This window comes from Nyctereutes procyonoides, unplaced genomic scaffold (genome assembly GCF_905146905.1).
Source record: "Nyctereutes procyonoides isolate TBG_1078 unplaced genomic scaffold, NYPRO_anot_genome, whole genome shotgun sequence".
In the NCBI taxonomy this organism is placed as follows: domain Eukaryota; kingdom Metazoa; phylum Chordata; class Mammalia; order Carnivora; family Canidae; genus Nyctereutes; species Nyctereutes procyonoides.
This window is the reverse complement of record NW_026575120.1, coordinates 15,472,857-15,485,882: the sequence shown is the minus strand read 5'-3', so window position 1 is coordinate 15,485,882 and position 13,026 is coordinate 15,472,857. Positions and strand designations below refer to the sequence as shown.

The window sequence follows — 13,026 nt, the reverse complement described above, 5'->3', positions numbered from 1 at the left end:
TAGCAGAAGTCCAGTAGAGTCAGAAGAACAACGCTCAATGGAATAATATTAAAAGCTATAAAAAAGCTGAATTGTCATTGGAACAACACACCACACTAAATCTAAACTTAAACTGCATTGACTGCCTTCAAAAACAGATTTAAACGTCAAAGATTCAAGCGAAAATCACTCACTATACCAAGAACCAAAAAACTCACAACAAAAATAAGAAAAGACAACTGATGACAGTATTGAGATGAACCACATGGAAAACTGCTTCAGTGAGATTACAAATTATCTTGAAACAAATGACAGAATAGAAACACTAGCAAAAAATCTACTTGGGACAAAGAGAGTCATTACCTAATCATAAAATCATCAATCCATTCAGATGACATGGCAATCCTAAATGTACTAGGCATCAAAAAACAGAGCTTCACAATACGTGAAGCAAACACTGATACAACTGAAAGAGAAAGACAACAAAAAAGCAATAATAAATGATGAACTCAGTATCCATCATTCAGTTATTGGTAGTACTAGGCAGGAAATCGATAAAAATACAGAACTGAATAACATTAATCAATATGATCTATATTACATTTATGGAAGACTCCACCCCAACAGCAGAGTACACATATTTTTCAATTATCCAAGAGCATTCATTTACACATACAATATAGCGGATTGTAAAGCAAACCTTCACAAATTTAAAAGAATTGAAATCATACAGGATATATTTTCTAACCATAATGATATCAAAGTAGAAATCAGCAGACAAGAACAACAGGAAAAATCTCCAAACATTTGGAAATTGAACAACACACTTTTTTAAACCCCATGGATAAGCAAGAAGCCTCAAAGGAAATTTTAAAATATATATAACTGTATTAAAATGAATATACAGCATATTGCTGTAGGCTGAAGCTCGAGCAGTGCTGAGCAGGAAATTTTAGTACTAAAATGTTTACTGTAGCAAAGAGAAAAGGTCACAAATTGATAATACATTTTTCTCTCAACAAACTAAAACAAGAAACCCAAGGAAAGGAATAAGGAAGAAAATAATAAACATAAAGCTAAATGCTATGACACTGAAAATAAGGTAATAGTATGGAAAAAGCAAGAAAAAAAGCTGATTCTTTGATAAATTCAATAAACTGAAAAATCTCTAGTATGATTAACACAGTTAAGAAGAGAGAAGAGAGCAGTCATTCATGTCAGAAACAAAACATTCCTGTAATCATTAAAGGATACTAAAGGCCATGACAAAATTACACTACTAAATTCCACACCTAAGATAGAATGGATCAATTCCTTAAAAACCACAAATAACAAACAATACATATGAAACAGATAAATAAGATATTCCTATAACTATTAAATAAACTGAGTCGGTAATTTAAAATTTCATACACATACATACACACACACAAATCCCCAGGACTAGTGACAACAATAAAGAATTTTACCAAACAACTTAAAAATTGCCATGTTCTTTATACAACATCTTCCAGAAAATAAAACGGGAAATAACACTTCCAAATTTATTTTGAGGCAGATATCATTCTACTACAAAAATTAGACAAAATCTGAACAAAAAAAAAGAAAACCACAGATCAATACTTCTCATGAACTTTGATTTAAAAAAAATCCTCAAGATATTATTAGCAATCAAACCAGTCATGGGTAAAAAGAATTATCCATCAGAGCCAAGTTGCAGCTTGCGCAAGGTTTTTTTTAGGTTTATACCAAAGCATTTTCTTTCAATCAACTACAAATGGTATTGTATTTTAATTTCAGTTTCCACATGTTGTTAGCTAGAAATGCAGTGTATTTGTTGTGTTGATCACATATCCTAAAACCTTGCAGAAGTTACATATTTTATGGTGTTTTTTTAGATGGATCCTTGAGATTTTTTACATAGATGTGTCTTGTACAAATATGGGGCATTTTTCTTTTTTCCTTTTCAATTTGTATGCTTTTTATCTCTCTGCTTTGCCTTTCTGTGTTTGCTACAACTTCTAGTGCTGTACTGAAGTGTGTTCCCTATCTGCAGGATATGCATGCTGAAATTACAAAATGTTATTAAAATACATAAGAAAAGAAAAAAGATCAAAAAAATGGAGAGTCTCACTGCATTCACAGATTGGAAGACTCAACATAGCAAAAATGTCAAGTCTCCACAAATTGATCTACAGGATTAAGATGTTGTCTATCACAATCCTAGCAAGTTTGTTTGTATTCATAAAGTAATTTAGTCTGAAATTTATATGAACAAGCAAAGACTATCCATGATAAAAATATTAGAAAGGAATAAAGTATGAGAAATCACTGTTGTCTGCAATAAATGCTTAATTTACAAGTAGAAGCATGGTAGTGGCAGAACTACAGACACAGAGGAACTGAACAGAATAAATAAGAACTGAGAAATATATCCACAAAAATATGCCCCACTGACTTTCTGACAAAGATGCAAGAGCAATGCAATGCAGACCAGTCTTTTCTATCAATGGTGTTAGAACAAATACACAACCTCAGTCAAAAGAATAAACCTTAATCCAAACCTCATACCTTACACAAATTATCTCAAAATGAACATACAATTAAATGTAAATAAAACTGTAATACTTTTAGGGGGAAAAATCTTCAGGAACTAGGCATACATGGAATTCTTAATTTGATACCCAACTCCATTTATAAAAGGAAAAGTTGATAAATTCACTCTCATCAAAATTAAAGATTTCTAATCAATGGGGGACCTTTGAACAGGATAAAAAGAAAAATTACAGATGGGGAATAAATATTGGTACATCATATATCTGGCAAAAGACTTACATTTAGAATATATAAACTGCTTTAAAATCAACCATAAAAACTAATCAATCCAATTAGAAAATTATAAAGGATATTAATAGACATTTCATTTCATAAAAATTTATGTTCAATATCACTGGACATTAGGTACATGCAAATTTAAAAATTACATGAGACATCACTAGACATTTATTGAAATGACTAAAATTCTAAAAAAAATTAAATACTGATCAAATGGTGTCAAAAATACAGACGTTCTATCTTTCCTACATTGCTAGTGGAAGTGTAAAATGGTACAGACACTCTGGAAAATAGTTAAATTTTAAAATATTAGCTATATAAAATATAAGTATAAAAATATATATATATATATTTACCATATAATGGCAATCATACTCCTGGGCATGTATCCCAGAAAAATGAAAAATTATGTCTACACAACAAATCGCACATGAATGTTCTTACAAGCATTACTTTCAATGGTTAAAGATTCTAAAAGATAAAGCATGAGAAGATGGAGACCTGATGTTTCTTTGTGGGAAAGTGATTGTTTAGAAATTTAATTTCTTAAATAGATTTCAAATGATTGAGATTTTCTATTATTTCTCCCCTCAAATTTGATAATTTTCCTTCCTTTTCAGGGAAGTTGACCATTTCATCTAAATATCAAATTTATTGACATAAAGTTTTCATAATACTTCAAAATATTTTATTTTCTGTATGACTAATCATATTTCCCCTTTGTCCCTAATATTGATGGAAATTGTTTTTGTTCTAGGTTAGTCTTACTAAGGGTTATTAATGATATTTGTCCTTTTAAAGAACTAAATTCTGGGCTTTAATTTTTTCTATTCTTTTTCCTTTTTCTATCTCATTGGTTTCTACCCTTATCTGCATTATTTCCTTCCTCTACTGTGTTTTTACGCTTTACAGAGTATTTAATTTTGTATTGAAATTAATTTAATGGCAACCTTCCTGAATCCTCTTGTTGCTGAGTTTTAGGCCTTGGGGTAGGGAATGAGGGTGATAAGAGTATCTCTCACTCTCTGCTCTTCAGTAGAGTCTTACCCTCTTCAGTAGAGCACACAGGCAGCCTAATCGTTAGTCAAGGGCATAAAGACAATTCCCTCCCTGCAAAAAATTCATACATCTGACGGCCCCTCTATCTGGTCCTGAGTCATCCCAGTTAAAGCTGCATCAGCAGCTCTGGTCCAAGTCTGCAAGCTCTGCTTGGTCCCAACTCCCTATGCTATGGTTGAGACTTTACCCTCAATCAGAAGGGCCAAGTTGAATGTGACTCACCTTCTGGCTTTCTTTTCTCTCTGAGAGAAAATTTTTCCTGATCTGCCTATTGTCAAATGTCTCAGAACAGGTGTCTTGTGTACTTTGTTCTGCCTTCTACTTTCAGATGGTGACAAAAACAATGTTGCACTAGTTTATTTTTAATTTCACTATCTCTCAATTGCAATATAGCAATAGAATCTGACCCTTCACTTACATTTACTTCTTGCCAATCATCTGTTCTCACAAAGTAAATATCTCACAGATTAAAGCTAATTTTCTCACATACTTAAAAATTTCTGGAACCCTATCCACATTTTAGGATACAATGTAAACTCGTATGTTTCACACATGAACCTCTTCAGATTCTGTACCCAATATGGTTTAGCATCCTTACTCTCCCTTTCTATAAGGGCTTCTGATCTGTTTGCCCAATAATTCTGTGGGGTAGAAAGCATTTTTTCTTCTTGCCAATGGCAACTTAATGATATTTAAAAAGTAAACCTACACGGTGTAAAGCAAAACTAACTTACCTTTATAAATGAAGAATCTGGATACAATGTTCCTGATTTGTTGTATGCATACACCAGGAAATGAGGGTCTAAAAATGACCTAATTCAACCAAAGTAATGACACTTCATTGTAATTGTAATATTAGCAAAACCAGAATCATGAAATTAAAATTTACTTTCAATTTTACAAGTTCAAATATCCAAAAATTAAATGGTCTCCTCTCTCCATTACCTCAGTTGCACTCTGATAGCACATTTCATATATAAGAAAAAATATTAAGTGGCATAATCAGATAGCAGCAGGGACACCATAATGACATAGATTTATGTATACTAGAAACCAGGACTTCTGGATTCCAACAGCAAAGTTTTCTTTTAGCTTCAACAATCAATACATCGCATTGCATAAATATGTTGATATTTCCTAACAAGTAGCCATAGGTTGATAAGAAAAAAATATGCTTTTTCCAATAGTTTTCATGAAATTATACTGTGATAAAAACACTTCCCAAATTTTCAATGCCTCAAAACAACAATGAATGTTCTTCACAAGTTTATTGCAGGTTCAGCTCCACTTCATTCTGGAACCTGGGAAAAGACATACCTTCTTTATTTATTTATTTTTAAGATTTTATTTAGTTATTCATGAGAGACAGAGAGAGATGCAGAGACACAGGCAGAGACACAGGCAGAGGGAGAAGCAGGCTCCATGCAGGAAGCCCCACATGGGACCCGATCCTGGGTCTCCAGGATCATGCCCTGGGCTGAAGGCGGCGCTAAACCACTAAGCCAACGGGGTTGCCCAAAGACATACCTTCTAACCCTGGAACATGCCTTGCTTGAAGCAGAAGGAGAAAAGAAATTGTAGAAGCACACAACAGTTTTTTTTTTTTTTTTACACAACAGTTCTTAAAGCCTTTGTTTAGAAGCAGAAGATTAGTGCCTTGCTCAAATTTCATAAGCTAAATGATATCTATAGACAAACCTCATATGAATTGTACCAAAGTGTCATCTTCTTACAGAGAAGATAGTGATTGTTATGGAACAATCTGACACCACTATTTATTGCTGGGAGACTGGGGTTTCTTAAGGATTCCAAAAACTAAAGCATAGTTCAAGGCCAGAATCAAAGAGGGACCAGAGCATTCATTGAGTGTGTGCTTTCACCTCTACTTTTCTTTTTTTAAGATTTTATTTATTTATTCATGAGAGACACAGAGAGAGAGAGAAAGAGGCAGAGACAGGCAGAGGGAGAAGCAGGATCCATGCAGGGAGCCCGATGTGGTTGGTACTCGATCCTGGGACTCCAGGATCACGCCCTGGGCTGAAGGCAGATGCTCAACCGCTGAGCCACCCAGGCATCCCTCACCCCTACTTCTCATTCCAGATCTGCTTCTTCATCTTCTTTCATTCCTGACAACTCTTTCTTTCCTCAGTTCAAATAACAAAACTAGAGAGCTTCCCAGAAAAAAAAAAATACTGATATTTATCAGCTCATATCCCACTTATATTCAAGGACAATGCTGAGTGGCCTGAATTGTTTTAGGTGCGAGTACCTGGAACATGAATTCTGGCACATGGGCAGAGCCACATTTTAGCAACTAATCAATTATTATACTCATTTTTTTAAAAGATTGTATTTATTTATTCATGAAAAACACACAGAGAAGCAGAGACACAGGGCAGAGGGAGAAGCAGACTCCCCATAGGGAACCCGATTTGGGACTCTATCCCAGCAGCCTGTGATCACACCCAGCAGAAGGCGATGCTCAACCACTGAGCCACCCAGGTGTCCCTCATGAATATTTATTTTTATCGGCAATAAATCCCACAAAGGAAGAAAACAATCAATAGGTTGGATAGCATGTTTGTAACATATAGAACAGATTAAGAGTCAATACCTACAACAAACACAAATGCGTCATGGGAAAAAAAGAAAAGCAGAAAAGTCATAAATTGAAAATAAATAACACAAAACATATGAATAAAAATGAAAACCAAGGGCAACCCCGGGTGGCTCAGTGGTTTAGTACCACCGTCAGCCAAGGGTGTGATCCTGGAGACCGGGGATTGAGTCCCACATCAGGTTCCCTGCAAGGAGCCTGCTTCTCCCTCTGCCTGTGTCTCTGCCTCTCTCTCTCTCATTCTGTGTCTCTCATGAATAAATAAATAAAATCTTAAAAAAATAAAATAAATAAAATAAAATAAAATAAAATAAAATAAAATAAAAATGAAAACCAGAAAGGAAAAACAAAAGCTTAGGAGAAGCAATTCAACTAGAATGGTCAGTAAACATTTGAAGATACTACATATTAATAATCAGGGAAGTGCTTATTAAAATAACAATAAAATAGCATTTCTTATCCATTAACAAAAATAAGTGAAGATACTTATTGAGAATGTAGAGAACAGAAATGTTTCTGTACTGGTCTGAGTGAAAACTGGGATAAACCCTCTTATGTAAAAACTAGTAGCATATAGCACTCTTGAGAATTGTATCATTTATAATCTATCAATTTCATGGGTGCCCAGAGTATCATGGCCAAAGATATCCATAATATGGCTTTTCTTGCTATAAATATATAGGTGAATAAATAATAAATGAGATATATTTATTTGATGACTACATATGTATTTACAATCAATTAGCTCTTTCTGCACAAAATCAGTGTAAATAACTCTCAGATAAAAATGACATGTGATGTGGGAAATATCAGAAAGGGAGACAGAACATAAAGACTCCTAACTCTGGGAAATGAACTAGGGGTGGTGGAAGGGGAGGAGGGCGGGGGGTGGGGGTGAATGGGTGACGAGCACTGAGGGGGACACTTGACGGGATGAGCACTGGGTGTTATTCTGTATGTTGGTAAATTGAACACCAATAAAAATTAATTTATTAAAATAAATAAATAAATAAATTATGAAATAGGCTGAAAAAAAAATGACATGTGAGGTGCCTGGGTGGCTCAGTTTGTTAAACGTCCAACTCTTGGTTTTGCCTCAAGTCATGATTTCAGGGTCATGAGATCGAACCCCACTATGGCTCAGTACTAGGCATGGAGCCTGCTTAAGACTCTTTCTCTGGTTCCCTCTGCCCCTCACGGTCACCCCACACATTCTTTCTGTCTGTCTCTAAAAAAAATAAAATAAAAAGTTATACAAAATGTTTCATGAAAAGCATAACCACAAAACCAGAACAATAACATAGTAAGTATCTACTGTTCACATTTTTGGGTCATTAGTTCTGCTAATGGTGGCCAGGCTTGCTCATTGGTTGGTCTGGGATTCAGCTGGATTTTGGCTGATCTAGAGATGATTAGGCCAATATAAAAAATACTGGACTAATATAAACTATGGTCTTTGTGTAATAATGATGGATAGGATCGTCAGTAATAATAAATATATCATTCTGGTGGGGCACATTGATAATGGGAGAGACTACACATGTGCAGAGGCAGGGGGCATATAGAAACTGCCTGTACCTTCCTCTCAATTTTGCTATGAACCTAAGACTAGTCTAAAAAATTAATACTAAATTGGAAACAGGAAACTGCAAACAGCTAATAATTGTTTAGAGAAGTTTCTTTAGGGAAATACAAATTGATACAAAAATGTGATAGAAAATTTTAACACATCTTGCATGCTTTTGAAAATCTGAACTGCTACTGTCTTTTCAGAAACTGGCAATATCTCTCAAAATCCTAATACAAAATGTGAGTAATAAGGAAAGTTGTTGTGCAAATTAAATCAGTTACTACATGCAAATTGGAACATGCCTACCAATTGGCAAGTGTTCCATGAACATCAGTTACTTTTGTTGTTTTTATTGTTGTTGTTACCATTATCACCATCATTACTATATTCATACGTCTTGATCCAGAAACCCATTTCTTGGTAGCAAGCCCACAAAACAAAATATCTATTACATAAGAAAATACATACAAGGATGTTTATTGAAGGGCTCTATACTGACAATCCTTGGAAATATAACCTCATTACCTATCAACATGCCATACTACAACTACAGTTATCTTTTAAAGAATAAGTTAAGATATACAGAGAGAAGAGGAAAACGAACACCATTATTAAATAAGACCTGCCAATTGCAAAACAGCATTTCCATTTCTCTAAAAAACTTTTTTGGTAGGTTTCTACATATTTTATTTAAAGAAAAGGTGAAATTTAGAATAGAAAATGGTGGAAAGACACATACGAGGTTATTAATATTGGTTTCCTCATGGAGTGAAAATTTAAGATAATAAAAAGATATTGGTGTAATATCAAATAAAATGTTTAAAATCATATAAATGTATAAAATGACATGAACAAAATTAAACATGGATAAATTAAATCATTGCCTTAATTATTATAGTTATAATAATAATAATTATAAATAATTAATAATTAAGAACTACATAGACTAATTTTCATTTATCTGACATAAACATTAATTTTGTAATATGAAACTAGAACTTGGCTCAAATACTAGATTTAAAATCTCAAGCTGAAAACTCAGATGCTAAAACAAAGATGTAACATATTAAATATGTCATTTTCTTGTTTAGGCTCAACTTAGAGTAGTAACTATAAAAATTTCAGAAGTTAAAAAGACTGTATGAAAAATGGAATGTCAACTTACTGTTTTTCAAGATGGAGAGTGTACCTTTTCCGGTCAATTTTGATGGCATAAGTGACCTATAGCAAAATATTCAAGAAGAATGTAATTATTAGAAATTCTGAATTCTTAAAAATCAAAAGCCATAACTTCTTAAAATATATTTACTCTTTCATATAGACAACACAGATCATATCACACATCTCAAAATAATATATACATACATAATTGTAATCTTCCTTCAATCTTGTAATGTATGACAGAATTAATCATAATTAAACTTAAAATCAAAGAGTCTCAATCTATTTCAAAACTAAGAGCATTAGTCGTAGAGTAATCTTGGGAGAAACTAATTTTATTATCTTTTTTCTACTTTGCAATTTCTAGCCCAAGTACATTAAAAAATTAAAGAATACATCACAGTTCCCCTTTTAAGATTAAAGGAAGTATCCCCTAACTATAAAAACACTCTTTATCTCCCACTCCTCTTTAGGAATTGCTTCAGCTACAGAGGGTCACCTCACACCAAGTCACAACTTTCTGAGACAGCCCACATTTACCGAGAAGCCCCGTCATCCCAACTCCAGAGATTGATGGACCATGCCAGCTTCATACTTTGTTGAGACTCAAATGCGTCTCCATCTCCCCTTCCGACTTCCTGCCCTCCCCTTCCACAGGGGCTCATCACAAGAGCATACCCTAATAAACTGCCTTCATGGGAATCTTCTCAAAGACTCCATCCCAAAGAACCCAATCTGTGACATGATCATAAAACATACACATTCTTCACAGCATAGCACTTGGTTAATGTTGGTAAACTTTCCACATTTGCAAAGAACATGAATTTTGTCATTGGATACAGTTTTCTGCATTTTAAAACTTCTCATGTTCAGTCCCCTGTAAGCTTACAGCTATTGAAAAACGTGTATGGAGTTGCCAGGGGGCACAGTAAGCTAAGCATCTGACTCTTGATTTTGGCTCAGGTCCTGATCTCAGGGTTGTGAGATCGAGTCCCACATCAGGCTCCCTGCTTAGTGCAGAGTCTGCTTAAGACTCTTTCTCCCTTTGTCCTTCTCCCACCTCTAAAATAAATAAATCTCTTAAAAAGAGATGTGTTGACATCTTCTCAAATTATTGTGATATTATTTCTTTCTCCTTTAATCTGTAGTTTTCTTCATTACATATTTTGAACCTTTGTTGTTGGTTGCAAACAGGAATAAAATTAACAAAATGGCAAACACTTATAAAGTATGCCTCTATGTCATCTTCAGAATTTGACTTGAATTTTGGGTTGTAATTTCTTCAATATCATACATTATCATTTAATATATATGAATAATGAACAATGTAGAAGTGTATTTTTAAATTTCCATATACATTTTCAAACCTTAATATTTCACTTAATTGCACTGTTACCAGATAAATACTATATTATCAGTATTTGATTTTTAATGTTTTTTCCTTGCTTTTGTCAATTGTGTTGAATAATCTGTATATTCCTGAGGAGAATGTGATTACTACAGTGATAAAGTTGAATTACAGCTAGATTAGAAAAACACTATCTTTATTTCTGGGGTTGCCTAGAAGTCTAGATTTTCTGATTCTCAGTTAAGACAAAGGTGGTAAGATTTAAAATGTACTTTTTAAGGGACAAAATCTCTCTTGGCCAAGGTTAGCTTCTTTAGTGCTTGCCTACCTAGTTTGACAAGGCTGGCTTGGCTACTTAGAGAGTCACTGAAAGCTTTTTAAGAAGTTTTTCCCAAAGTCAAAATTCCACCAATAAGTCTCATTATTTCAAAGACTCATCATGTTCCAGGAGAACAGAGATTGGATTCATAGGGAGCTCACTGTAGATGTTTCTTGAATTCCTGATATTTGCCTGAAATATTTCTCTTGCTGCACCATATGCTTTGCCATTAAATAAAAGCCCCATGGTAATACCCTGTAGAGTCTAGTGAATTCTAATGAACAGCAGAGGGAGGAAAAAACCAATATATTCACTGTGATGGGTTAACTTCTATATAAATCAATCAAATAAAATATTTTTGTTGTTCAAATTGTCTTTAACTTTATGAATCTTTTTATGATTTGTAAGGCAATACTTGAGGAAAACATTTTAAGACCTATGAAAATGGATTTGAAATTTTCTCCCTCTAGTACAATCTGATCTTATGTGTGCTGAGAGCATTTTTAAAGACATATACAAATTTAGAATGTTTATATGTTCCTAGTAAATGGAATACTTTATTAAGTAATGATGTTTATCTCTCACAATGGTGTGAGGGTGTGTGTGTTAAATGTTGGGTTTTTTTCTGCTTTTATCATGGATATTTGGTTTGCTTTTGGTTAGCATTTTCCCAGTATGTGTCATATTCCTCTAAACATTTAAACTCTCTAGATATTTGTTTTGGTGTAATAGCTTTTATGAACACATAATCACTGGCTGGTTTGGGTGCCATAAATAAAGACAAACAGACCAGTCTATCAAACCTGTCCCAGTGTCTAACAGTTTTCCACTTAGCAATTCAATGCTCCTCTCCAATCTTGCCACTAAGGTTCCAATCCTTGGATTCCTATCAGATCCCTGCGTGTCTTTACGCAGTGTTGACACTTCTTTCTTGAAAACAAAGTGTCCTAACCAAAACTTCTAAGTCATATAAAAAGGGAAGTAAAAATCAGTACAAAAATATTAACCAGAAAAAAAGATTCAAATAGGCAATATATATAAAAAGGTATATTAAGACTTAATAAAAAAATGCCAGTTAAAAATGAAGCTTTCATTTTGATGCTCATGTTAACAGAAATGAGAAGCTAGAAAGTTAAGTGTCATTATTCTTTGTTAATGGGAGTCAACTATCATACAACTTTTATGAAAGATGTCTTGCAAATATTTATCACTTTTTTAATGACTTGCTCATGATCCTATGGAGATAACTACCTAAGAAGGCTTATAAAACTACATGTTTAAATTTGGCAAAGAATGATGTTACATCCATATAATGCAATAATCATGCAGTTATGAAAAATGAGAAAGCAATGTTTACTATAAAAGTAAATTCTGACCTTATAAATAAATTAAAAGCCAATTAGCACATCATATATTACCATCAAAAATATATGTGCAAAAAAATATGTGTAGGAGTGTGCATGTCTCTAAAAATTCATTCAGTTTAAATTTACTACCTTTAGAAACTGAGGCAGACATTCACTTTCTTAACAACTCTTCGTACTGTCTAGATTTAATTTTACAACGTACGCGCTTTCCTTCTGAATCAGGTTAAAAATATCATATTTGTTTTATTTTTTTCATATTTGTTTTAATAGATGTATATATTTCTATATAAGCAAATATAAGCATGAAAAAATCTTTATAATCATTTTTAAAAATGTTACACAACAAATACTAGTGTGACCTCATTTACATAGAATATTTCAATGTACATATTTTCTAGAAAAAGTCCAGGAGACTTTTATATGATAAGAATTTGGGGCACTTTTGTCTGAGACTGTTTTTAAAAATTTTCATAATGTTCATTGGGAAATGAAAAGAAAAGTCAAAATACTTGCTTTCATTTAAACAACATGACTCTTTAACACAGTAATCAGAACAAAAAAATTCCAAAGGATATACATGAATTGATTTGGGTCATGTAGTGCAATAATAAAACACTCATATAAAAAATGAATTTTCCACAGGATGGCTCAGTTGGTTAAGCATCTTGATTCTTGATTTTGGCTTAGGTCATAATTTCACAACTGGAAGCCCCAACTGGAGCTCTGCCCTCAGTGGGGAGCCTGCTTAAGGCCCTCTCTCTTTCCCTCTCG

General features: G+C 33.4%; 1 protein-coding gene across 1 annotated transcript in view; it reads right to left on the bottom strand.

Annotated features, from left to right (window-relative positions):
* Positions 1-13,026, bottom strand: part of LOC129516127 (A disintegrin and metallopeptidase domain 3-like) — an 88,485-nt gene that overhangs the window by 74,183 nt on the left and 1,276 nt on the right. Inside the window, exons 3-4 of the mRNA XM_055335464.1 lie at positions 9,226-9,281; positions 4,608-4,686 (exon numbers count right to left, since the gene is read on the bottom strand). Of these exons, the coding sequence (XP_055191439.1) occupies positions 4,608-4,686; positions 9,226-9,281 (135 nt within the window). The remainder of the gene's footprint in view (positions 1-4,607; positions 4,687-9,225; positions 9,282-13,026) is intronic.